At 45.8% G+C, this 26884-nt stretch overlaps 1 protein-coding gene across 7 annotated transcripts in view; it reads right to left on the bottom strand.

The window, feature by feature from the left end:
• Positions 1–2378: 2378 nt before the first annotated feature.
• The window catches only part of ULK2 (unc-51 like autophagy activating kinase 2), a 65868-nt gene continuing 41362 nt past the window's right edge, over positions 2379–26884 (bottom strand). For 2 of the 7 annotated variants that reach the window (XM_036836648.1, XM_036836653.1), the window contains exons 15-27: positions 24541–24678; positions 21191–21336; positions 19229–19309; positions 17092–17378; positions 16022–16209; positions 15505–15608; positions 12196–12345; positions 10572–10780; positions 8838–9043; positions 8310–8428; positions 7815–7972; positions 5488–5623; positions 2379–4650 (exon numbers count right to left, since the gene is read on the bottom strand). In XM_036836648.1, coding sequence (XP_036692543.1) covers positions 4592–4650; positions 5488–5623; positions 7815–7972; positions 8310–8428; positions 8838–9043; positions 10572–10780; positions 12196–12345; positions 15505–15608; positions 16022–16209; positions 17092–17378; positions 19229–19309; positions 21191–21336; positions 24541–24678 — 1981 coding nt within the window. In that variant the 3' untranslated portion in view covers positions 2379–4591. The remainder of the gene's footprint in view (positions 4651–5487; positions 5624–7814; positions 7973–8309; positions 8429–8837; positions 9044–10571; positions 10781–12195; positions 12346–15504; positions 15609–16021; positions 16210–17091; positions 17379–19228; positions 19310–21190; positions 21337–24540; positions 24679–26884) is intronic. The other 5 variants (XM_036836649.1, XM_036836652.1, XM_036836650.1 and 2 more) reach the window with 5 other exon arrangements.

Genomic DNA, 26884 nt, shown 5'->3' with positions numbered 1-26884 from the left:
TCCACGTGCCACCTCCTGTTGAGGGACCGAGGGGAGGGCGCTGGCTTACGTCCCTGGGAGACGGTCCCTACACGCCGCCGTCAGCGAAAGAGCTGGTCTTAGGACACCAGGGCCTGCAGGGGTCCCCTTGGCAAACCTGGGGTTGAGGCCCCTCCCACCCAGGACTGGCTGAATCCCTGCTGGTCTATCTCAGCGGCTCATGCACAGATAAACAAACAAGCAGGGAACCTGCAAAGTGCCCATCTGTCCTTGTACCCCTGAAGCCCTTCCCCTGGGGGTTCTGAGAGTGGTTCTGCTCTTGGGCTCCTGCTCCAGCCCCCAAGGGGATGGCAGATCTGCTAACCTCACCTGCTTCTCAAAACTTGCTGCCTGCCACTTGGCAGGGGGAGTCCAGCCGGAGACACCTGCGCACCAGGAAGCATAAAAGTGCACCAGCAGAAAGGAGGGGCTGGAAGGCCGAGGGGTGAGCAGGGGCCGGGGCTCCAGGCACGTGTGCGGGATGAGGAGCTCGTGGGCCCAGGCCCTGCCCAGTAGCCTGGCTGGCCAAACCCCAGCCCTGGCTTTTTTCTCTTTGGAAACTACTTGTCAGGTCTGCCTTTTCCATCTGTGAAACGAGGCCAATGAGAGTTGGTACGAAGACCAAATGAAGTAATAAATATTAGATTGCCACAAACCTTGAACTACAAGGGTCAGATCAATCCACAGGGAAAGGACGTCTGCAAGCAGGTGCCCAGGGCTCGGCCGCGGCGGCGGGGCTGGTCCTTTCAGACGGCGTCCAGACAGAGCCTGAAACCGGGCCTCACCCCAAACCAGGCGGAACAGTGAGGAGCTGCACGCTGCCCACCGCCCACGGCTGGGGCTCTTCAAACCACCTCACGCCCAGTAACTCGTTTCGTCCTCACCACCGACCAGCTCCGTGCCGGACGCGGACAGGTGTGGAGAGGTTAGGGAGGGAAAGCGCCCAAGGACGCGCCGCTCTGCACGGGAGTCTGAGACCAAGACAGCTGCACCCAAGGAAGCGGAGAACAGCCCGCAGCGAGCAAACTCTGAGACGGGGCAGCCTGGGAGCAGGAGGGCGAGGGGAAGCCCCAGGGCTCGGCCACCGCCGCAGCAGCCCCCGCTCAGATCCACGCCAGGAGGCTGTTCAGAAAGGACGGCACGTTCACAACCGGCCGAGCGAGGCCCTCCGTGCAAGGGGACCCGGGGGCTCTGCCAGGCGCCCTGCTCTGCGTGGGCCCGAGCTGTCGGCAGCCTCGCAGACCTCGGCTCCCTCCTCCACAACAGTCTGGGCACTGACCCCTGTGACCCTTCACCTGTTTGGCTCCGCCTTGTCCACCGAAGCTGGGACTTTAGGGACCGACTGCCGTTTCCCGCCGTGCGGTGCCTTCCCAGGCGGGTCGCTTCTGACGTGACTTCCTGTGATTCCGGTGAGGACGATGCCACCTTGACCCCTCTCCCAAGGACAGCATTCCGGCCAGGGCTGTGGCAGGCGAGGCGGCGCCTCGGGCAGGGCCCAGGACCCAGCGTCCGTCGTCTCCCGGGTGCAGCGGTGGACACGGACGCTCCTAGGCTGCGCCCGTCAACGCGGGAAGACACCGAGCCCTCCGGCGGCAGCGGTCCCCCTGGAACAACAGAGCCGGGAAGACACCGAGCCCTCCGGCGGCAGCGGTCCCCCTGGAACAACAGAGCCGGGAAGACACCGAGCCCTCCGGGCGGCAGCGGTCCCCCTGGAACAACAGAGCCGGGAAGACACCGAGCCCTCCGGCGGCAGCGGTCCCCCTGGAACGACAGAGCCGGGAAGACACCGAGCCCTCCGGCGGCAGCGGTCCCCCTGGAACGACAGAGCCGGGAAGACACCGAGCCCTCCGGCGGCAGTGACCTCCCTGGAACGACAGAGCCGGGAAGACACCGAGCCCTCCGGCGGCAGCGGCCCCCCTGGAACAACAGAGCCGCGCTCTGCCCCCCCCGCAGGAGCGGGCGCTGCCCACAGAAGCGGCCGGAGGCGCTCGGCGCGAGCGGCAAGTCTTCCTCCGTCACCTCAGGAGGAAGCCACGTCAGTGACTTCACACCCACGGTGCGCAGCTCGAGTCCCCTGCCATTCCCTGTGGGGACCGGGCTCCTCTGCTGGACCCCAGGAGGGGCAGAAGGACGCCCGCCCTGGGGAGACGGGCGTGTGGGAAGCATGCCCCGGGCCCAGCGCACGCGCCATGAGGGCGAGTCCTCACAGCAGGAACGGCCCCTCGGCGCTCACGGATCAGCCTCGCGCGCACCTGCGCGCCCGCGACCTTCCGGCTCGCCTGGGCACCGCTGTCGACGCGTGCATGTGTGGGCTGGTTTCTTTCTTTTTTATAAAAGAGGTGATACAAAATCAAAAGATACACGTGGAAACATAAAGCATTTGTTTATTATTGCTATAATCAAGGCAAAATCTCTTAAAACAATTGGCCTTGATGATGGAAATATAATCAGAACCATTAATCACGAGTTTACAGTTTGTTCTTCTCTGCTGTTCAGACTTCACGGTCTCACACATACCACCTACCACCTGACCTTGGTCGTACAAGAAGAAGAAGAATGCACTTGGAGGTCACAAAGCACAGCCCGGCCACTTCCCTAGGTACTGACTGCAGACCAAGCACTTCCTCGCTGTGAACCTGTTTCATCCTGTGTTTAAAAAACAAACGGAAGAGGGGAGGAGGGGCCGGAATGTACCCACCCCCTCGGAGGATCAGTGAGATGACACGGGCGGTAACTGAGAGAACATACAAGAAACTGCCCTTTACTCTCGAAAAAATCATACAGAATGGGGTATCGCCAGTGACAGTGCTTACCACCCCTGCAGGGAGGGCAGGAACCCACCACGCAGCCCATGCTCCTGGCAGCCTGCAGGACAGTCACCGAGCATCTGAAATCCTGGGGCAGGGCAACGGGTGTTAACCACCAAGCCTCCAAACACACTGAGGAAGGACCTGGCCTGACAAGCCACATCACAGGGACCCAGCCTTACCCTAGAAACACCTGGTCAGTTTTATTTACCTTAATATACATCTGTACAGGCAATAATAAAAAGGCTATTACACAACAATTCAGTGAGTTTTACCTAGTTTCATGAATAATGCATGCAGTTACAAATAAGAGGTAGAAACACTGTATTAAAGACCTAAAAATATAAACATCATATAAATAAATGTTCAAATTAACTGCTGGAATTTCATATAGATAAATAAAGTAAAAATTACATTACTTCGTCAAAGTAAAGAGAAACCATGTTTTTGTTTTTATCAATACACTAAATTAGATTAATGCCAAAGAGCTTCTGTGCAATTTGTCAGAGTTCAGATTATATTATCTAAAAGGATTAAAACTGGAGAATGGTTTATTCAAGTATTCAAGCAGGTAAGTAAGAGAAACGAAATAATCTACAACGTAGGCACCATTTCTAGAGGGATGTTAAGGGCCCACATTCTCCACGACTAGCTATCTGGTGAACTGTCAGGGTTAACACGGAAACGCACACAGGCTGGAAAGAGCTGCCCCTTTTCCTAAGAGAAAACAAACCTCATTTTTCACTAACTTCATGTAAAATTCCACATCACTAGTAAGCCTTTAAGTCACCAACTTTGTTTTGGCCCTATTACAACTCTCGAGAGTATCTCTGGATTGACACTTGTTCTAATACTGCCCCAATAAACCTAGCCTTTAGTAAACCTAGAGGTCATAGGCATGAATGCACATTCTGCATGCACAGCAAAAGATGCAAACAGAAGCAGACAACCAGCAACTTAAAAATATCACTGAGAAAACCTGTAGGTGTAGACGAATAGGTTAAGAAAATGCAAAGGTTCACACAACACAAGTTTTTACCACTTAAAAGTCCAAGAGAGATTACCTGTGAATTCTGGAAAGGGTACGTGTATATAATCAAGTAAAATATTTTAAACAAGTCCATTGTGCCTCAGTTGGTTTTAAATTGCAAAATCCAATACACAGTTGTTTTAATAAATTAGTGCAATATGAAAGATTTTAGAAGATTATTAATATGTGTCCATATTAGATCAAATTGAAGATTTCACAATTTCTTCCAAGAGACGTCTTTCATTCCCTCTTAAGCTATTTCTTCCTGAGCTGTTTATGGACGCGTGCTCAGACTCAGATAAACTTACCCCGAGTACCAAACGGCCTGGATGAGACGTGGCTTTTTACTTTTTCGCCTCAGTGAACGTGTGGAACCCCACACTTTGCTCTGGTGAGTGGCGTGAAGAGCCACTCATCGTTTCATTCCTAATTATCCTTAAGAAGAACTGTACTGACAACTCTAGCTCTAAGGTGCATTTATTTACCAAGTTCAAACTGAAAGCCAAGTGGAATACTCTTGCTTCCGCTTCTACAAAGAAAAAGGGAAGGGGCGACTTCTCTGATAAGGCAGGTAGTTCTGGGGTTGTTTTTCCTTTTTGAAATCACTGCTTGCTCTTTGGTAGTCACCGTGTAGGAACCCACAGTTTCCTGGGGGTGGGGCGACAGGATCCAAGCTGTGCTCCCAAACGCATCCCCTCACACCCACCACTGGTCCTGGGGGCAGGCCTGCTGCGGCTCACGAGGTCGAGGTGCTGTAGCAGAGGGCCGACAATCTCCTTTCAATACTAGATTTATCTAGAAATAAAATAAATTCATAATAAAAATCATTTATATTTTCAAAAGCAAGGAATGAAGAACCAATGAAAAAAAATCTCTCACTCTCCACCTACACCCTCACCTCTGTTCTATCTTTGCCCCAGAGTTAACAGTTCTGAGTACTTTTTCTTCTTTCCGCCTGGTAATTGTTTAGCTTAGTGCTGCACAGTGGTAAAAGCTAGATTAGACGTCAAATGAAGAACATTTAGGTTTTAACAGCTAGTTCGCTCACAACTGCCAACAATTTTAGAACTGCCAGCCCCTTGTGGCTCTTCAAAATGTGGCATGACCACACCTCCTCCTCCAAGAGGTCCACCTCCTCCTCCTCAAAAAATCACTGGTCTTTTATCTGACAAGTGGAAACACCATCCTGGTACCCTACCGGTCTCCACCCCGTTCTGTACACCAAACCTGCAGTACACAGGGTTTTCACAGGGCTCTTCGGTCACTAAGCCAACGAGGATTGAAACAGTTGCCTTTCTTATTGTTTAATGATAAAAGCAAAGTTCCCTGCATACACAAACACACCCACCTATACAGTCATGCAGTGTAGAAATCTAAAGACTAATGACAAAAGCCAACAGCTCCGTACAAGCAACCTCTCTAATCCTCACAACAGCTCCGCAAGGCAGGCATTGTTCCTCATCTTGTAGAAGAGACAGAGACCACAGAAAGGGTGAGTGACTTGCCCAAGGTTGGGAAGCCAAGATGCAACCCCCAGGCTGCACGGTTCCGAACTCCATGCTCTGTCTACTGCACCAGGAGGAGACAATGCAAGTGCAACCAACACGCACACTACTTTCTAAGTCAACTCACATTTGTGTACATTTTCAATATCTGCTGGGTCCTGGAGAATCTTAGTTAAGCCTTCCAAAAGAAGGGCCGCCTTATGATAGCGATAAACAATATCTTCAGTCTGCTGGAACATCTCATCCAGGGCTGCAGCCTGAACCTGGAACCAGTCAGCGAAAACAAGAAGGTTCTCAGCTTTCCCATGAAAATATGAATCCATTCAGGCAATGCAGCTTTAAATGGAATCTGTCTAAAATTAATACGTTTTGACAAAATGATATAATCTATCGGATAAGCAACATAAAAGAGCTTCTTGACAAAAGAGTTACTCTGCATTCAAACATAACTTTCTTGAACTCAGAGATTCATAACTCACAATATTTATACTTCTAAACTGGCTCTTCTATGACTTCACTAAAAAGTTTGTTTAAACTTTTCCACTAGTACACTTCCACACTAGTAACCTGGCATTTCACTAAAGTAGACCTTGTTACAATGAAATAATTAAATGATGTTAAAAGCCACTTATCAGCTTTTCCTTTTAGTTACAGAATTTTCTGGTGTGTGGGATTCATTCACTCAGAGGTATTTACTGGGCACCTGCTGAGGGTCGGCCCAGAGCATACGATGAAGGTGAGCTCCCAGTCCAGAGGGAGGCGTGGGCTGTGAACTCCAAGGGGTACATGGCATCACAGGAAGAAGCCCCGGACGGTACAGAACACACGCGAGAGGCATCTAACCCGACTAGGGAGGAAGAGCCTCCAGGAAGTGACGCTGAGGAAGAGCCATAAGGAAGCAGCAGCGAGCTGGGCAGGGGGAGAGGTGGGTAGGGCTCCCCAGAAAGACGGGCACAGTGTCATTCACGGGGTTAGGAGCATTTGTTTCCCCAACAGCATCCTGATTTTCTCTTTAATCATTCACTGCCCAGACTGTCAGTAATCCAGTATCCTAATTTACTTGTCAGTATGCTCTGTCTCTTTCAAAGAGTAAAGCCACATACAATACGATAAATAAAATGGATACAGAAAATTCAAGCCCTGAAAAGGAAGGAGAGAGAAATAACTAAATATAAGTTGAGTGTCTCCAAGCTTGCTCAGCAGCCAGGGCACAAGGAGAGACTTGTTGGAGGCACGTGGCTCTATCATCAGAAGAGACAGAAGCACCGTAACTCCGACGAGAGGACGTCTTTCCTGGCACAAATTTCTACAAGAAAATCTGTCCTATGAAGTCTTAATTCGGTACACAACGATACAATGCATATTATTCATGTCAACAGTTTAGGGCAATATAATGTATATTATTCTCATCAACAGTTTATATTCCAAAACTATTTTCATACGCCTTTTTATTATGATGGCTTTCAAAATAAGACCAAGGGGGTAATATAACAGTACAATTCAAAGTACACAAATTTGAGAGGGAGAAGGAAGCTCAACTATGTTAATATGGTAAAAACTATAAGGTTGGTCAGTAATTAAATTTTTCCCCACTTAATTACTTCTTTGACAGTCCCTAATTTCATGTTTCCTTCAGAGCAATTTTTCCCCCAAGATACAAAAAACAAATTATTTCCACTAATATAACCAGACAGTTGGAAAAGTAGATTATACTTTGTGTGTCTACACTTAAGGTCGGTCAGTTGTGGAATCTGAGCACGTGAATTTCTGCAGATTGGGTAATAAGAGCAGTATTTTTTCTAATGTTTTATCAGCCAAATTTCTTAAATAGTAGAAAACAGAAGAAACAGATCCAGTGAAAGCTTTTAGATGCAAACTATAAGAAGATTAGATCATGCCTAATGTTAGCAATTTTTAAGAGGTATGGTAAACTTTTACCAAATGTGGTAGGTAACCAACATAACTTATGTTTGTTGCATGTTAATTAAGTGTAATCACTCCTTCAGGAAGAGGGACCACAATACCTGAGACTTGGGAGTGGTGGGGCATAAACTCTTTTTAAAAGGATGATGTCAAGTAGGTGTGCACTTCAAAAGATGCTCTTAGGGGGCTTCCCTGGCGGCGCAGTGGTTAAGAACCCGCCTGCCAATGCAGGGGACACGGATTCGAGCCCTGGTCCGGGAAGATCCCGCGTGCCGCGGAGCACCTAAGTCCCTGCGCCACAACTACTGAGCCTGCGCTCTAGAGCCTGTGCTCCGCAACAAAGAGAAGCCACCGCAATGAGAAGCCCGCGCACCGCATGGAAGAGCAGTCCCCTGCTCGCTGCAACTAGAGAAAGCCCGCGCGCAGCAACAGAGACCCAACGCAGCCAAGAAAAACAAAAAACAAAAAACAAAAGATGCTCTTAAAGACAAGTAGTATTACTATGCAATATTACACCTTAAAAAGGGTTACCATTTCTACAGCACAATTATAGATGAGTTTCTCTGCTGTTACGCTGTTGATTTCATCAATAAATCTCTGTTTGTCAGAGAAGAAGCGATTCAGCTTTTCTGTAAGTTTCTTGCACATGCTGATGCAGAATTTATATCGTTCATTCAGATTTTTGACAACTGGAAAAAAAATTGAAATGAGAATTTTAATTTTCCTCCAGAAACAGAGTCATGGTGACATGCAACTTTCCTGCTGATTTATGGAAAGCGACACTAAATGATCACTGAAAAAAGTGACTGGAAATCATTCTTCCACATGTTCTCTCGCTCAGTGAAGAGAAGACTGAGAACAAAGTAATTCTGACTGCTCTCTGTATCCGTTAAATGGCAAAACCAAAAAACAGAAAAGCCAGCATCTTTTCCCATTTAAGAATGCTTAATACCACGGTGACCCCCCACCAAAAACTTCCCTTCCCAGTGTAAGGGGAAAAGCAGCCCCGTCACGCTCCGCTTGTACCTTGTTTCACACCCGTGGACGGGCTCAGCTTCCCGGACTTGATCTGCTCTTTGGCGAGATGCAGAGAGGCTGCCAGCAGCTGTGCGGCCTTCATGTATAACACCAGCTGCTCCACCCGCCTGCACCAGAGACAGCAAGCAGAGCGTCAGCCTGTGAACCGACAGGCCAGGGCCCCATCACAACAGTCTCTCTAAGGGAACATCATTCCCCTTGACACTTTCAGGGCACGAACACCTCCTGAAGGGAGAAGGGCCGGCATGGAGAAAGACGTGTGTACTTTGAATACGATGGGCACACTCAGATAAAAATACAATCTCTTTATCACCAAATATCTTAACAGCATGATTTACAGGAAAGGAAACACCAAGGCTGCAGAACCTCCAAGTCTTGGCTCACACAGTGAAATCGAGCACAAGGAGATAACTCAGAGACGCCCATGACCTTCAGTGGATGACACGGCCCCCAGCTTGGACACCAGTTTACAGAGGGCAGGAAGCCTCTGGAGATGGATGGCAAGGGGGCACCTACCCCCAGTCTTTGCTCAGCTGGCTGATCTGGTCCACCACCGCGCTCTCCTGGATCTGGTACAAGGAGACCGCGGACGCGCAGAGCCCTGGGTCTCCCCCACGCACGGCCGTCAGGTCCAGCACACACTCCGTGAACAACAGCATTGCGTTCAGGTGGCGGAAGGTGTCTGTGTGCTCTCGCTGCGGCAAAGCCAATCGTCTTAGAAACTTGTAGGTTAAGGAGAGGCGCACACTCATTTCTGCACATAAACTGTGGCCACTGCTAGTGTTTTCTATACTTATGAATGTCAGAATGATCAGAGGAGAATGAAAGTTTTAAATTCCAGAAAACTGTGAGAAAAATAAACACAAATGAAACCAAACAAGAGTGTGGCATGTGTTTGTGTGTATGGATGTATGAGAGCACCCACAAAATCCAGCCTCAAAGATGTGAGGTCATTGTACTTGCACCAGGAAAAAAATGAAACACAGAACAATTAAATCAATATATATGAGACAGAAACATGGCAAAATAGATACTAAGATATAAGAATGTAAGGATATTCTGTGCAGTAAACCACACTTCTTGATAGTTTAATGAATTCTACTGACTTACAATTTCAGAGACACTTTATTTTAATTTCTGGTGGCTCTTCAGTTAACAGTGATTCCTAATACCAAGGCTCTAAATTTTGTGATCTTTTCAGTTAGTTAAAGAGTGGAGTATAGATAGACATAATAGCAGCACATTAAAACTGGGTACTCTAAAATTAATGTTGTTTTGAGATTTGTTTTTAGCTATAAATGTATTTTGAAATCTCAAATAAGACTAAGTTTCTCACTCTCCTTTTATGGTTAAAAAGGGATGAGAATCAGTGTACTAGAGACAGAAGAATAAACCAATCAACTTTTGAAAGTCTCTCTGCTCTATGACAGCATATCAGACTATATGTTCCAGTACATATTGGAACATAATTTATGCCTAATTTGATGGAGATTGAAAAAACTCTGAAGATTGCTTTTCCAATCTCAGATTATACATATTTTCAAAATTACAACTTACTACAGAATCACTACTAAAATTCTGCATGCAGTATTTTATAACTTTTATGTGAAATACTTAATTCTCCTTCACACACAATACAAATATGGAAAGAGAATTTGTTCTTTAGTTGACCTGGAGGAGATGCAGTCTGTGGAACGCTGTCCTAGAGTCGACACTGAGCAATTAGCCGGCAGAGGCTCTGGAATCATAAAATTCACCTCTATTCTGCATTTGTGCTCAGCACACTTCACGTTCTGAGGTGTTCTTCCCTGGAGACCTGGCTCCGCGGAGGGAAGGTACTGGTGCACACACGCGACTGTCCAGTCTGCCGGGCAGCTTTATTCCTCAGCGTTATTGACTGATTTGGCATCTTAATTTGTTTTTTTAAACCTAAGTTTAAGTGTATCATTTTATCTTATGAAGAAAAGCAAGCTTTGAGAATAAAAAGTTATGGTTTTAGGAAAAAGATTATGTTTTAAAAGTCCTATAAGTAGTAAATAAACTTCAGATAAAGAAATTAAGAATACAAAAATCTGTTTGCGTCACTTCCTGTCAACCAAAGCTTGTTATGAATGAGTGTCACTGTCAACATTATTCTGAAAATATATGAGCAATGTTCCAAACAGGAAAGGTAAGGGGGATTTTGTCCTCCCATCACCGACACCCTCCTCGGAGCACCCTTAAGGAACACGTCACAGGGTCTCTTCCCACCTCCATCAGCGTCTCCTCGGGCAGTTCAGGGGCTTCAAAGGCGACGAGCCCCTCCAGGTTGGGGGGTGAAGCACCACAAGGCGCGTGTCTCAGGCTGGGAGCTGCCTCTGCTCCCGGAGGGGGAGACCCCGAGCACGGCCCAGGCGGGGAGCCCCCAGACACGTGGCCCCCGGCGGAGCCCAGGGAACCTCCGGAGCCGCTGGAGCCCCCTGCGGAGACGGGCGAGGAAGCGTTAAAAGGAAGGCCCCCGACCCCTCCCTGAGCACACGAACAGGCTTTATCTTCCCAGGCTCACCTTCATTCCTTACAGAATCAGCAGAGCTACTTTTAAATTCTGTTTTAAACAAATTTCTGGCATACACATTTCTCCCTGCTGCTCCACAGTCCTCACGGTGATAAAACTCAGCGGATGCGTGCGCTTCACTAAAATTATACCCCAATGCTTATGTGGAGGCACTTATACTATTTCTGATTTTTTTTTAATGCCACCAATAACACTGTAATGAAATCCTTCCTTCTTTTGAGTTATTTGTGATAAAGACTTTATAAGACCACTTTGTTGTAAGTGGCCTTATAAACAGAATGGGATTACCACAGATCAAATATTACTATAAATATTTTTATAGCTCTTTGTAAGACTTGCCACGCTATTTTCTAAAGCAGCCGTGAGTAAGCACAGAGATCCCACTAAGCCTCAACAACATTGGACATTACATTTTTTAAATGTTGGCTTAGTTAACAGGTATAAAAAGTTATTTTCTCAAAGTGGTATTTTCTTATTATTTAATACTCTTAATAATCCTAAAATCAAGATTATTAGCTCTTTTTCCACTCTCATTATCTATTTATATCCTTTGCTTATTAATCTACTGGTATCTTGATTAGTAACTGATTTAGCATAAGAGAACTTAAGGGACACAAGGTATAATATATGATGTCAAATGATAACTCAAGTCCAATCTAAATACTTTCTTAATTTTTCGTACCAATTACCTATTTATAGACTATGGCTGATAAACCCAATCTATCAGCCTATCTAAAAGCAGGATATAGGATTAAGTGCAAAGATTGGGACTCAAAGTACCAAAAAAAAGGTGAAACCTAGGTTTCTAAAAATACCCACAAAAACAAAAATAAACAACAATCTATCATTTTCAAAAAATTTACTGGATGTACTAAAATAAGCCTTCAATATAAGCTAAGAAGCACCAATATGCATAGCTGCTTCACTGTGGAGAAGTCACATTTATGTAATAATGTTATAAAATTATATAAATATTATTACAAATATATAACATAGTACCTTTTATTTTGCAAAGTTTTTTTTTTCCCCACAAGTATTGTCTCATTTACTCTTTTTTTTTTTTTTTTTGGCCGCACAGCGTGGCATGCGGGATCTTAGTTCCCCGACCAGGTATCGAACCCATGCCCCCTGCCGTGCAAGCGCAGAGTCTTAACCACGGGACTGCCAGGTAAGTCCCCTCATCTACTCTTCATAACCCTTTAAGGTAAAGTAAATTGTTATCTCCACATCATTGGTAAAGAAACTACGTCACACCATTAAGCCATTATCAGAATCTGCACACCAAACACGAGCCCAAGGCGGAACTAAGACAATCCTCACCTGAGGTGGTTCTTGTCCGAAGGACTATATGGGTACAAGCGGGGGTCGCGGCCCTGTGTGGAGGAGACCCTACCGTGAACAGCACAGCCCTGGGACTCGCTGCTGTTCCCACAGAAGGAGCCCGTGCAACACCACAGGCTCCTGCAGGGGCTGCAATAAAAAGTTCACCAAATGTGTCACATACCGGAGGGTGGGTTTATAGGGACACCTTTACTTTTATATTAGTTTTGTTTTCTTTTTTTACAATAAGCATTTATTACTCTTTTTTTTTTTAATTGCTGTTTACTATATTTTATTTATTTATTTATTTTTAATTTTTGGCCTCACTACGCAGCATGTGGGATCTTAGTTCCCCGACCAGGGATCGAACCCACGCCTCCTGCATTGGAAAGCAGATTCTTAACCACTGGACCACCAGGGGAGTCCCCGCATTTATTACTCTTAAAAACAGAAAATTCAATATAGATCTCCATTAAAAATATTTTATGGTAATCTCTTCACAGCTGTGAATCTTCTTTTCGCCAAAGCCTACAATTCAGTTACTTCTACGTGAATTGCCGTCACACCTGAGGATAATGTGAAAAGGTGGAAACCAAGAACTGGGAATAAAACTGTGGGGAAACAACCTGATTAAAAAAATGGGCAGAAGACCTGAATAGTTATTTTTCCAAAAAATACATATGGCCAACAGGCACATGAAAAGATGCTCAACATCACTAACCATCAGGCAAATGCAAATAAAAACCCCAATGAGACATCACCTCACACCTGTCAGAACGGTTATCATCGAAAAGACCACAAACAACAAACGTTGGTGAGAATGTGGAGAAACTAAGAGCTAAGCTGTTTTTTGTTTTTGTTTTCTTATACATTTATTTATTTATTTTTGGCTGTGCTGGGTCTTCGCTGCTGCACACGGGCTTTCTCTAGTTGTGGCGAGTGGGGGCTGGTGTACAGGCTTCTCACTGAGGTGGCTTCTCTTTGTTGCAGAGCACAGGCTCTAGGTGCACGGGCTTCAGTAGCTGTGGCTCGTGGGCTCTAGAGCGCAGGCTCAATAGTTGTGGCGCACGGGCTTAGTTGCTCCGCAGCAGGTTGGATCTTCCCGAACCAGGGCTCGAACCCATGTCCCCTGCATTGGCAGGCGGATTCTTAACCACTGTGCCACCAGGGAAGTCCCTAAGCTGTTTTATAGCTTATATTTTCTTAGAAGAAAATATAGTGTTAGGCATTTAAGAAGGGGTATCTAGGGAAACTCAAAGACAACAGGGGAGACAAAAACAAAGACACCAGAGAAAAGTTTACCCTGATGCCTATGGCTACAGCAAACACTAAACACAGCCTAACTCTTAGCCAGATAAACAAAAAAAACCCTCACACTATTTAACTCAATTCTATGTCCAGTAATATCATTTCTGGCTTTCAAAAAAAATTAAAAGGCAAGCTAAAAGGTAAAAACAGCCTGAAGAGACAGAGCAAGCACTGAACCAGACTCAGATATAGCACACATATTGGACTTATCACACCAGAAATTATAATAACTTCGATTAATGTTAAGAACTCTAATGGAAAAAATAAACAACATGTAAGAGCAAATGAGTAACAAAGCAGAGAGATGGCAACTCTAAGAAAGACTCAAAGGAAATGCTGTAAGTCAGAATCACTGACACAGAAATGAAGAATGTATTTGATGAGCTCATCAACAGACAGGACATGGTTGAGAAGAAAATCAGTTAGCTTGAAGATATGTCAATAGGAACTTCCAAAACTGAAAAGCAAAGAGAAAGAAGAATTAAAACAACAACAACAACAACAAAAATCCCAGAATATCCAAGAACTGTGGGACATCTACAAAGATATAATATATGTACAACAGGAATATCAAAAGGACAAAGAGAAAGAAACAGAAGAAATATGTGAAGTAGTAATGACCAAGAAATTTCCAAAATAAATGCAGAACCAAACCTTCCAAGTCCAGGAAGCTTAAAGAACACCAAGCAGTTAGAATGCCAAAAAATCTATACCTGTGCATTTCATCTTCAAACAGCAGAGAATCAAAGAAAAAATCCTGAAAGAAGCCAAAGAAAAAAAGCACCTCATTTATAAGAGGAACGAGGGTAAGAATTACACCAGACTTCTCTTCAGAAACCATGCCAGCAAGATGATGGTGGAGTGAAATATCAAGCCCTACAGCACAGAAACCATACTCGGGTGTTTGCTGGTCTAGATATTTCCTCCTTTGGAGGCTCATGGGAGAGACGGTAAAAGAATTACAGAGAAAACAAGAACAAAGAGGCTCCAATACTGACTCTCAAATTTAAGTGGACATAATAATCATGTGGGGAACTTGTTAAAGACACAGATTCCTAAAATCCTTTCCCAGAAAACTTGATTAAACAACTCTGGGTTAGGGTCTGGAGCCAGCCCTTTGTTTTCATTTTTTGATAAGCAGTCTGAAGTAATCTAGATGTGGGTCCATGGACATAAAGTTCCCTGGAACGACTATGAAAGAGCCAGGGATCTCAGTGACCTATGGCTCTTCATAGGTTGGGCTTGCTGTATAAGAAATGCTCAAGAGTACAGATGTGTAAGGCAACTTTGGCCAGTGTTATCCTACTGATAAAAAGCAATCTTGGTCGGCATCTAACTTCTAACTCATGGGCTGCTGATCATCAAGACACTGAACAAGTCCCTGTCTTGACAGGCTCCTAAGAAATTAGATGAGATGATAGGGACTGGATGAAGAAATCTGGTCAACAGGTTCGTCAACAGTCAACAGGAGTAGATGGGCAGAGTAATTACCCCCACGCCCAAGCCAAAGATGCCCACGTCCTGACCCCTGAAACTTGTAAATAGGCTATGTTACATGGCAAAGGGGAACTAAAGTTGCAGATGGAACCAGGGCTGCTAATCAGCTGAACTTAAAGAGATTATCCAGATTATCCAGTGGGTCCAATGTAATCACAGGGGTCCTTTAAGTGTAGACTTAAGGGGGCAGAAGGTCCAAGTCTAGACTGGCCATTGCTGGCTTTCACGGTCGAAGGGGCCACAAGCCAAGGGATGAAGGCAGCCCCCAGAAGCTGCAAAAGGCCAGGAAGTGCACTCTCCCCGAGAGCCTGCAGAAGGAACCAGCCCTGCCTACACCTCGATTTTAGCCTAGTGAGACCCACTGTGGACTTCTGCCCTCCAGAACTGTAAAATAATACATCCGTGTTGTTTTTAAGCTACCAAGCTTGTGGTAATTTGTTACAGCAGCAATAGGAAAGTTAACAAACAGATTACCTGCCTGAAAAGAAACCAGACTTCTCTTACCTATATCCATTGGTCGTTCTGTACTTAAACTGTCCGTGCTGCCCTGATGTCCACCTAAAGGTGTTTTTACCGGTGGATCTGATAATTTCCCAGTACTGACAGATCTAAAAAGAAGAATGATAATAATGTAAATGTATACTTTTAAAAAATCCAGACATATCAGTAATAAGGGTGATTTAGACCAAGCCAGAAAAGGGTTAAAGGAAGGTCAGAGAACAAGGAGACAAAAAATAGAGACCGAACAATTCAAGGTAGAGATAAACTTCAACACCCAAAATAAACAAAAAGGCAGAACCAGACTACTCAGGAGGCTCAGGAGGCGCTCCGGACTCCCACAGGTATAGGCAACAGCCAGGGCCTTCAGAGGCTCTAGGTGTGTGCAGTGCCTCGCACGTGCACAGCGTCACGAAGCACCGGCATAAACCAGCTCCTCATCGGGTCTAGCTGCCTCATGACAGGAATGGAGGCACTGTTACAGTTCCCACGCTCAGGGCTGGAAGGAAACGGCGTCTCTTACCTGCCGAACGCCGCCCTGACCTGCCGCTCGGACGTCTGCCTCTCCCCTCCTGGTACTGAGAGAAGGTGAGAGCATCCCCGTGCGTCACTCCCATCTTTCGACTGCCCCTCAGAAGGCCCGCGGCGAGCGGCCAAGGCTAGCAGGTTGGAAGACGCTTGCGTTTTCGGGATTTTGAAAGGAGCCGTGGTCTAAGGGAACACATGTAAACTGGTTGCTATGACGCAGGAATGTTCAGAACCGTCAGGCTCGTGGCACAGTGGCCGGAGCAGAGACTCCAGACTCTGTCAGTCTTGCATTCAAGTGCCGGCTCTCCTGCTTCCAGTCTCTGTGACCTTGACAGTTCATTCACGCTAGGCCTGTTTCCTTTTTTCAGCATTAAATGGGAACGTGTATATAAAGCATTCAGCAAGTAAAGGACTTACACTTTGCCTGGTACACGGCAGGTGCTGATTAAATTGCAGCTATCCTCTTCCTGAATGCTGTCTATAAAGTACTTATGATACTAGTTCATGACCTACTACTGAGAGTTAAGCTACTCCATGGTATTGCTGCTTCCACATCCACTGTGCTTGGCTATGCGGCCTGCAGGGACCTTAAATTGACACCAGCCCCGTGTACAAGCACACGCCCTAGACAGCAGCCCACAGAATTGCAAATAAATGTACGTTCCGGATACGACTTCCCTGACAGGCCTGGTGATCTGCCCCCGTCTCCCAGGGCCTTCCCGCTGTGTGCCCCTTAGACAAGACCCCCGTGGAGCTTATCAGAACCCTGCTCTTTTGGTTTGGATTGACCCATCCAGCCTTAGCCCGGGAACCCCACAGCACTCCACCCACAGACCCTAATAAAGGCATGTGCCCAGGTCCTGTCTCTCTCTGCACTTTGACTTGACTTCCCCGTGTGGCATCTGGGTGCTTCTTCCAGGACCACTGAGTAACCAACTTCTCTATTTCAATTTCTCCTGTGGTCCGTTGCTGGACCTCAGCTGACCACCCGGAACAAAATGCCCCAGTTAACAAATGTTAATTTAGCAAAGTCACAACATCTACAAAAGGGCTTAATAAACACACCTTAGTAGGAGAGCCAATGATTGTTGGTAATGGAGTTTTGAAGAACCAGTCGGAACTCCGCGGGGAGGACCCCGCGTGCTTGGTGGGAGAGGTCCCGAGGCTGCCGGGCCGACTGGGCTGGGGGGAGCAGCTGCACCCAGCCCCGGCGTGGGACGGGCACACGGGGTCCGAGTGCTGCTTTCTGAGCTTCTGCTTGTTCTGGTAGATGTCGGTGAGGGTGGAGGCGCTCTGCAGTCTAGTACCCAACAAGAGTGGCTGCGGCGACGGAGGCTGCGGCACGGGAGAGCCTGCCGAGGACAGAGACAGCGTTAACCCACAGGGAAGAAGCGCAGGGCAGGAACTGGCGAGTTAAGAAGACACCTCTTCAAGGAGAGTTCCAATGAATATCTTGTTTCCCGTGAGATATTCTAAAAGTTGTTCACCTGGCAAGAGACATTTTTTGGCATCCTTTACAAACAGTGACAAGCATGCTGCCGTTGGCCTTCCCAGGAGACAGGGGTTAGTGACCACGGGTCTGTCGGCTGTTTTACCAACAGCGGGCACACAACTCAATTAACGTAGCGTCTAGTCAGCACCACAGAGAGCTAAAGAGTGCGTAAAGCCAAGGAAAACAACAAAAATCTACATGGAACGAGATGATTTCCACTCTTCATATCGATACGTATGTGTGTATTATCAATGTAATTATTCTCTTTTCTCACATAGCAACTAAAAGAAACTTTTCAAGCTAACCTAGAATAGCTCTTTATTCAAAACAGAACGTTGGAAAGAAAATTAGAAAGATAATATACTTTTCCTGGATTTTATTTTGTCTAAAAATAACAAGCATATGCATATTTATTTTTGTCAGTTTCACGAAATTCATTTAAAACCTAAAGTATCCATCTTCTCTACAAAGAAAACACTTGTCCACAGATATTCTTGCCTCTTAAGGGGACACTGGGTGATGGGGTCTTGACATGATGAACAGCTGGCTATAACAAGGGAATTCCCCCCCACAAACCCTGCTGTTGCTGACTTGACATTCACTAAGCCTGGGGCTCCGGTTACAAATTCCTTGGAGCTTCTTGCAAGCCAAACTACCACCAATAACGTTAAAGACACACAAACCTTCTTAGTGGCTGATAACCATCATCTTTCCCAACAAACAGGAGCTCTTGCTGCTGACCACTCGTGGCTTAATCTCCTCCTAAATCTACTATTTCATTTTTCAGAACTGGGTTCTGCCACACATGTGTGTATATACGTACACATACACAAATAAACAGTGACAAAATGTTATGATCCGGACAAAGTTAATCAAGCTTTATTTTTAAAGAAACACAAAATATGAAACACTAAACCTAGAAAAGAGTGCTTTTCTTTTCTTTAAAAAACCTCTAATTAACTTTTTTTTTTTTTGCAGCTGCGTTGGATCTTTGTTGCTGCGCGCAAGCTTTCTCTAGCTGCGGAGATGGGGGGCTACTCTTCGTTGCGGTGTGCAGGCTTCTCTTGTTGCGGAGCATGGGCTCTAGTCGTGCAGGCTTCAGTAGTTGTGGCGCACGGGCTTAATTGCTCTGCGGCATGTGGGATCTTCCCCGGCCCAGGGATCAAACCCGTGTCCCCTGCATTGGCAGGCAAACTCTTAACCACTGCACCACCAGAGACGTCCCAAGAGTGCTTTTCTAAGTAACACAGCATTCCTTTCACTGCCCAACTCCTCAAATGCACATACAATAAAATCTGACTTATCAAAGTGTGATTTGCGCAGATCTTTTCAGGCATACATATTTTAGATAATAAAGCAAATAAACATCCATAGTTCTTTTTCATCTGATGCTAACTAGTAGCTCTTATCAAAACCAGTATTAATCAAAGTAATGAAATTTCATTTTCTAGACTGATTTTCATTATCTGTGGGACAACAACCGGAGTTTAGCCAAGTTGTGTAATTCCCAGGACTTAGTTTCATAAAAGAATCCTATACGTAGGCGAGAACCAACTGGCAGTGATACGCTAGAGCACATTAGCATAAAAGACAGGAGAGCAGAGAAAATACTTCCCATAAATTCTGTTGGTTTGTTATGACTGGAAAAACATATCTCAAATTCACTTACGACGGGATTTTAACTATTAACATTGCGAGTCCATCTCCTACCTGACCAGTTCCTGCTCCTGGATTCCTGGCCCTGAGGATGCCCACAGCAGCACTGACTAAACTGCTCAGGAATGGTGCCAACTGTGAAGAAGGGAAGGGCAAAGCACGGAGAAATGGCACACAACTAATACAGCATGGAAGAGGCGACACATGCACAGATCGCACATTACAGCTGACACCATTCAACTAGCGAAGATGCAGTTCAGCTCACACGTACTAAGCGACAGCGTGCTGGGCACCCTGAGCTAGGTCAAAGCACCGTAGGACCCGCCCGGAGGGCAGAGACTGGGCAAGAGCCAGGCAAACCTTTGCCGTGGGTCTCGGGCGTGGGGCTGCCGGGGCCCAGCTGCTGCCCCTCCAGCCGCCGCACTCCCCTCCCGCCGAGCTTGCCCCCCGGGCTGGCCCAGCTGCTGCCCCTCCAGCCGCCGCACTCCCCTCCCGCCGAGCTTGCCCCCCGGGCTGGCCCAGCTGCTGCCCCTCCAGCCGCCGCACTCCCCTCCCGCCGAGCTTGCCCCCGGCTGGCCCAGCTGCTGCCCCTCCAGCCGCCGCACTCCCCTCCCGCCGAGCTTGCCCCCCGGCTGGCCCAGCCCGACTGTGTGGGTCACGGGGATTCTGGGTGGCTTGAGCCTGGGGACGCTCCTCAGAACTCACCGGCCGTCGAGACGCCTGCCCACCCCTCCTTCCTGCCCTCTCCCCCCGGGCGTCAGGCCTACAAGGTGGTCAGAAGGGGCGCCCTGCGGCCCCTGCTTCCTCACGGCGGCTGCCCAGGCGCTCCGCGCACATTTCTGCAGCCCCTTCTTTGTATCTACCGCTGCGAACCCGAATTAACAAGAGGGGGAGGCGGGGAAGGCTTCCGGGAGCTCCAGCAGACGAGAGACGTGTGTCTCCAGCAGCGGCGGAACAGCGTGCAGAGACTCGACCCCGAGGGAGGGCCGCCTCCCTGAGAGCAAGGGTTGGGGCCTCGTCCGCAAACCCCGGGGGCCCGGGGGCCTCTGAGGGGGCGAGGAGGGGCCAAGACTTTGCTTGAAGATTTTCCAGCTAAAAGTAGTGTCCACACCACTGCCACAGGGGAAGTGGTGACATAAACTTTTAAAAAACATGATCACTGTGGTTTTCGCTTTGTGAACCGCGGCTCCTGGGCGAGGCTTCGGTCTCGCTCGCTCCGCCTTCTTCCGAGACGCGCCCCTCCCTCCCAGTCCTACTCCGGGGCGGAGACGGAGGGTGGGGCCTCCCCCTTCGGGGGGGGGGGGGGCGGGTGTGTGTGTGTGTGTGCGCGTGCGCGCTGGCCCTCCCTGCTCCCGTTCTCCCCCACGGTGCCGCTAGGGGGCCGCTGCTCACGGACTCTGGATCTCCGTTGCCCTGGCCTCTCTCGCGTGTGTTCTGAAGCTGGAGCGTTTTCTCTTAGTTAAGCCCCTGAAAATGTGGTTCGAGGTCTTCCTGTGGGGTTGCGATTGGCTGTTCTGTGGCCTCCCTGCGTGCCTCGGGCGGCTATTTTCGAGCTCCCCATGTTGCTGCCCGCGGCGTCCAGGAGAGGTGGGACGATCCGCAGTGGAGCTGCCCCCCGGTCCCTCCGCAGCGGGAAGGCCTCTGGTGGACGTAACCCAGCGCCGTCACGTACTCTACTGCCTTTTAATCCTCGTAACTCCTAGTGCCAAGTAGGATAGGCATTTTATGTACTTTCACCTAGGGTTTCTGAGTTGGTGTTTAGAGCCCAAACCCAGTGGAGATGCTTTTTATCCGCAAGATCCATTTATATTACCCAGTTTCCGACAGCGGTCTGAATGGCTTTATACAGAGATTCTCAAGAGGGAATCAGAGCAGGGTAGGGTTGGAGGGGCGGGATATGGCTCCCAGTCAGCTGGGACTCACTGCCATCGTGAGCCAGTGTTCCTAAAGAGAGTGTCATGTCGCATTGGTCATAATGAAAAAAGGTTGGAAACAACTGCTATAAATTCTCCTTACCCGAAGGGGAAGGTGAGTAAGGCCTGGAAGACCCCGTGGAGAGTCTTCGTCCGACCGCCTGTACTGCGTCTGCCGGCGCCGGGGAGCAGGATCCCAGCCGGGGGAAGCCCATGGGGCTGGTGTTCGACCTTCGTACCACCGCAGATCTAAAGAGAAAAATAATATTACTCCCTCACCGGCAGGTTCTAGGACTTTATTTCTCTCTTTTTTCCTAAAACTTCCTAACAATATGCCGTGGAGTCGATTTTTTAAACATATGGAACATAGTCATATGCAACAAACATAAAACCTATAAAATTATACAGAGTGAGGTCTCCCTCCCATCCTTGTATCCGTCTACCTAATTCCCAACACTTCCTCAATCCTGCTCAAAAGGTTACCATTATTTTTAGTTTCTAATGTATCCTTCCAGAGTTCCTTAATTCAAATACAAGCAAACTGAATATATAATCTTATTTTCATCTTGTTTTAACAAAGGTAATAGATTCCATACCAATCATTTTCAACTTTTTTGGTCTTAGATCCCCTTTATATTCTTAAAGTTACTGAAGATACCAGAGAGTTTTTATTTATGCAACTTATTATATCTATTGATTTTTATGGTACCAGAAGTTAAAACTGAGAAATTTTTATAATTATTAATTCATTAAAAATAATAAACTTATGACACAAGATTATGAAAAATATTTTCCAAAACAAATTATTGAGAAGCATGACATTATTTTACATTTTGCAAATCTCTGTCTGGCTCAAGAGATGGCAGTTGGGTATTCATAACTGTTTCTACATTCAGTCTGTTATACGTGTTATTTTGGGAGAAGTACATGAAGAAAACACTGCCTTATAAATTTGTAACTGGAAATAGGAGAAGCACTTTGGTAGCCTTTCAGATACTGTGACACTCCTCTTTTTTTTTTTTTAATTAATTATTTATTTATTTATTTATTTTTATGTATTTATGGCTGTGTTGGGTCTTCGTTTCTGTGCGAGGAAGGGCCTTCTCTAATTGCGGCAAGCGGGGGTCACTCCTCATCACGGTGCGCGGGCCTCTCACTGCGGCCTCTCTTGTTACGGAGCACAGGCTCCAGACACGCAGGCTCAGTAACTGTGGCTCACGGGCCCAGCTGCTCCATGGCATGTGGAATCTTCCCAGACCAGGGCTCGAACCCGTGTCCCCTGCATTGGCAGGCAGATTGTCAACCACTGCGCCACCAGGGAAGCCCTGTGACACTCCTCTTTGATGCTACCCCAAATTCAGCAAGTGGTCATTTCTAAGATCAGCTGCAATGTGGAATCTGAAACCACATCGGTAAAATTTGTACTCTGTTCCATTAAACTCCATTCTCTGGCAAAAGTATCTTGGACTTGGAATGGATCTTATATCTGTGCATGCTTTTTAAAAAATTTGGTCATTTGGAAAATACTGGTTGACAGAGTTATGCAGATATTCCAAACGCTGACGCATTATATAATATCAAAAAGTCACATTCATATCAAAATATCACCACCAACTTAGTTCACTTTTGACAAAATGGCTGTCAACACCACAGCCACAGCTGTCCTCTCAAGCACCAGGTGTTCCATGAAAAAGTGGCTAAAATTCAGCTCACAATGAAAACAACCATACAAGGGCTTTTCCTTAGGACCGCTACTCCGATGTGCAGCAAAGGTGCTTTATGCGTACTTTCCACTCAAGGTTGAGATTTTCAAAGAGAGATAATACCTTTCACTGTTTCACTAAAGACACTCTTCGGAACTACAAGTGTGTGGAGGTAAAGAGACCAGGGCTAATGGCAGAACGGGAACCACTCCTGTGACGTGTCCTGAGGCACCAGCAGCTTTCCCATCACTGTGTTCACACCAACAGTGCACGTGTCAGCGCAGTGAAGAAAGCAAACCGTGTCCTGGAATTACCATGGAAACAGTCTCCACCTCATGGACCCTCTGAAATGGAGCCGCAGACCACACTTTGAGAACCACTGCTAGTGCGCTGTTATTCACTTTGCTGTTTTCATTTTATAATATACCTTGGAAACCGCCCTACCTCACCACACAGAGAGCTTCCTGACTCTCTCTGGAAGGTGTTCCACTGTCACAATGGATCAGAATAAACCTGTCCCTTACTGGTGGGCACTGGGCTTATTGCTCATCCTTCGCTATTATAACAATTAACCACTTTGTATACATACGATTTTATACACAGGCAAGGAATATGTATCTTAGAATAAGTTACCAGAAGCTGACTGATGGGTCAAAGGATATATGCATTACTGATTTTCACAGATATTGCCAAATACCCTTCCTAGAAGTTTTCTTAATTTACATCGTACAAGACGGTGAGGATCCTTTTCGATTCACTGAGCTATTCCTTTGGTGGGTCCTTTTAATCTAAAATCTTGTCTCCTCCAATTTTGGAAAAAACTTTCTTAATTATTTCCTGGAAATTTTCTTCCTTGCTATTATAGTTTTCTTTCTAGAATGCCTAAACTAATTAATCCTTGAAGAGTATTATTAATTCACACTTTCCATCTTCTTGATTTGATTATCTATTTCAAATATTTCCTCAGCTCTGTCTTCCAACATTTATTTTTGTTTAGTTCAGTTATTCTATTTTGTAATGTCCAAGAGGTCTCTTTTACTTCGCTTGTTTTCAGTAGCATTTCGTTCTTACTTACAGATGCAGTCTCTAACCTAGCTCTCAGGTACTAGTTCTTCACGTGAGTTTTCCTCTCTTTGCACTCACGCGCTTTCCTCCAGATGCAGCTTTCCTGCTCTCAGCCGCCCGCCTCCATCTGGCCACCCCGCCTGAGCTAAGACTCCGGCTGCCCTGTTTTGCCGGAGCCCCACCTGCTCACACACTTACCCTGCCCGGTGGTGACAGCAGGCACCCCTCCGCTGTTCTCTCTCACTTCCAGAAATGTGTCGGAAGCGCTCACCCACTCAATACTTATTCTCGTTTTACTTGTCTTTGTGGACTTATACCTTTGTCATTCCTTTTCTACTTGAGTGGGGTTTTAGGATGTGGGAGAAATAAATAATATGTACATAGTCTGCTAAAACTGGTGAGATTTCATTTTTTAACAAGTTCTTCCTCAATTCTTAAAAATAATTATACTTGTGGACAAATATATATATATATATATCTCATACTATATTAATTACCCAGCCAAGCTTAAATATCACTTAAATAGACCCATTACAAAGAAATTTATTATTATTCAATTTTGTACATCTCCATTACACACACAGGTAAGAGTCTAAGTCGACCATGGAAATTAACGTATCTTTCAATCACAACAACAATTTTAAAAGAAAGGAAGAATTGGGAAAGGAAGCAACTGCTAGCTTACCTTGGAGAGCCATGCAGATTTGTGCCAGAGCTGGCAGTGGAGGAGAGGTTCTGCTCTATGCGCTGGTAGTTCCTTATCTGAGTAGGGACGGGAATGGGGGTGGCTGCGCTGTGAGGGGACACGGTGGGCTGGCACTGCCTGCAGACATCATTCATTGAAAAAGGAAAGAAATACAAGTGAGACCGCTTTCCTTTCATCTGACGCATTGGTGGTATTTAGAGGAAATTCTATAAGAAGCCAAATGATCACTTCTGAATGTGAATAAGAAATGATCACCTTGAAAATATACATAAAGCCAAAAAAACCACACTTGTCCTTTACAGAAGTCTACTGGCCTGCACATGCATACTGAGGAGGAAGACTTGTAAGAAGAAGGGGACAGACGCCCCTCTGCAACAACAGGAAAGAGCCACAGGCCGCAAAACGCAGCTTCATCTGCTCACATTCTGCTATGCACTCCTCATGCAAGAGGAAAAATACTTCTAGGAAAATATGCTGGGTAAAAGAACAGGAAGTTCAAGACTAGAGATGACTGGAATGTTTACAAAAGTTGTGAGTGTAGTAAGCGTTCCCAAGGAACTTGGACTTTGATGAAGACTGAAAATACACTGTGTGACTCTCCCTGCACATAACCCATCTGAGGTCCACATTTTGTAGTGTAGCTGGTTTCTTTCCTTGCTTTTCATAAATTCAGAAACAGCACGTCCTTCGATGACTTTCAGTTCAATTTACAACATACCTTAAAACATCAGGGACAGTACTGGGCCTTAAGAAAGATGAGTTATTTCCTTCTTTTGCCCTTCTGTAATTCTAAAAAAGCCACAAACTCTCCCATTTTTGCCCAATTACAACCTTACAGAGATAAAGAGATTATATATTTAGTTACCTAAACAAACAATATGATTATCTTCTAAAGTGTCACTTTAGAACTTTTGGAACCATTATTTCATATTTAAATAAAAAGAAAATCTAAGGACTTCCTGGGTGGTCCAGTGGTTAAGACTCTGCACTCCCAATGCAGGGGTCCTGGGCTGGATCCCTGGTCAGGGAACTAGATCCCCCATGTCTCAACTAAGACCCAGCGCAGCATGCATGCATGAATGAATGAATAAATAAATAAATATTAAAAAAAAAGAATCTAAGAGACAAAAGTACCCCCAAATTATAAATCTAGGTATTAATGGGTAAACACTAAATAAAGATGTAATCTGGAACATCAGTAACATAAAGGTGGGGGGCAGTATACTCTTATACTCTATAGGAGTAGAGTTTTTATATGTGATTGAAGTTGTTATCAGTTTCAAATAGATTGCTATAACTTTAAATTATTGTATATACTCTCAATGGTAACCTCAAAGAATATACCTACAGAATATACACAATAGGAAATGAGAAGAGAATCAAAGCATATCAGTACCGAAAAAAACTACAAAATACAAAGGTAGTAAGAAAGGAAATGAGGGACAAAAGAGCCACAAGACATACAGAAAAGTAACAAAATGGCAGTAATAAATCTTTCCCTATTAGGCTGGAAGTGCAAGGATGGAAAGAGATATTCCATGCAAATGGTTCCCAAAGGGGAGCAGGGGTGGCTACATTAACATCAGACAGAATAGACTTTCAGTCAGATGCTGTTATAAGAAACAAAAAAAAGACATTATTTAATGATAAAAGGGTCAATTAACCATGAAGACATAACAATTATAAATATTCATGCACCAAACATCAGCACTACCACATATATGAGGCACATACATAACAGACTTGAAGGGAGAAAAGACAATTCTACAAAAATAATCGCAGGCTGAACCCACACCCTCAATCATGGATAGAACAACCAGATGGAAGACCAATAAAGAAACAACCGCCTGAACACCACCACAGACAACAGGACCTAACAGACGCTGCAGAACACTCCCCCCACTGACAGAACACATTTTTCTCTGATGCACTGGAAACATTCTCCAGGACATACCACATGGTAGGCCACAAAATGAATCTTAACAAATTTAAATCATACAAAGTATCTTTTCCAATCAATCACAAAGGATAGAAACCAGAAATCAACAGCAGAAGGAAAACTAGAAAATCCACAAATACATAGAAACTAAGCAACACAACTCTTAAACAACCTATGGGTCAAAGAAGAATTCTTGGAAAAAATCAGCAAATAACCTGAGAAAAAGAAAAATGAAAACACAATGTACCAAAACTTACGGGATACAGTGAAAGTAGTGCTAAGATGAAGTTTGTATCTCACATTCGAAAAGGTCTCAAATCAACGATCTAACTCTCTCCCTCAAGGAACTAGAAAAAGAAGACAACTAAACTCAAAGCTAGCAGA

This window comes from Balaenoptera musculus, chromosome 20, assembly GCF_009873245.2.
Source record: "Balaenoptera musculus isolate JJ_BM4_2016_0621 chromosome 20, mBalMus1.pri.v3, whole genome shotgun sequence".
Lineage (NCBI taxonomy): Eukaryota > Metazoa > Chordata > Mammalia > Artiodactyla > Balaenopteridae > Balaenoptera > Balaenoptera musculus.
The sequence above is the reverse complement of the archived record's forward strand: the minus strand, read 5'-3'. Positions and strand labels throughout refer to the sequence as shown.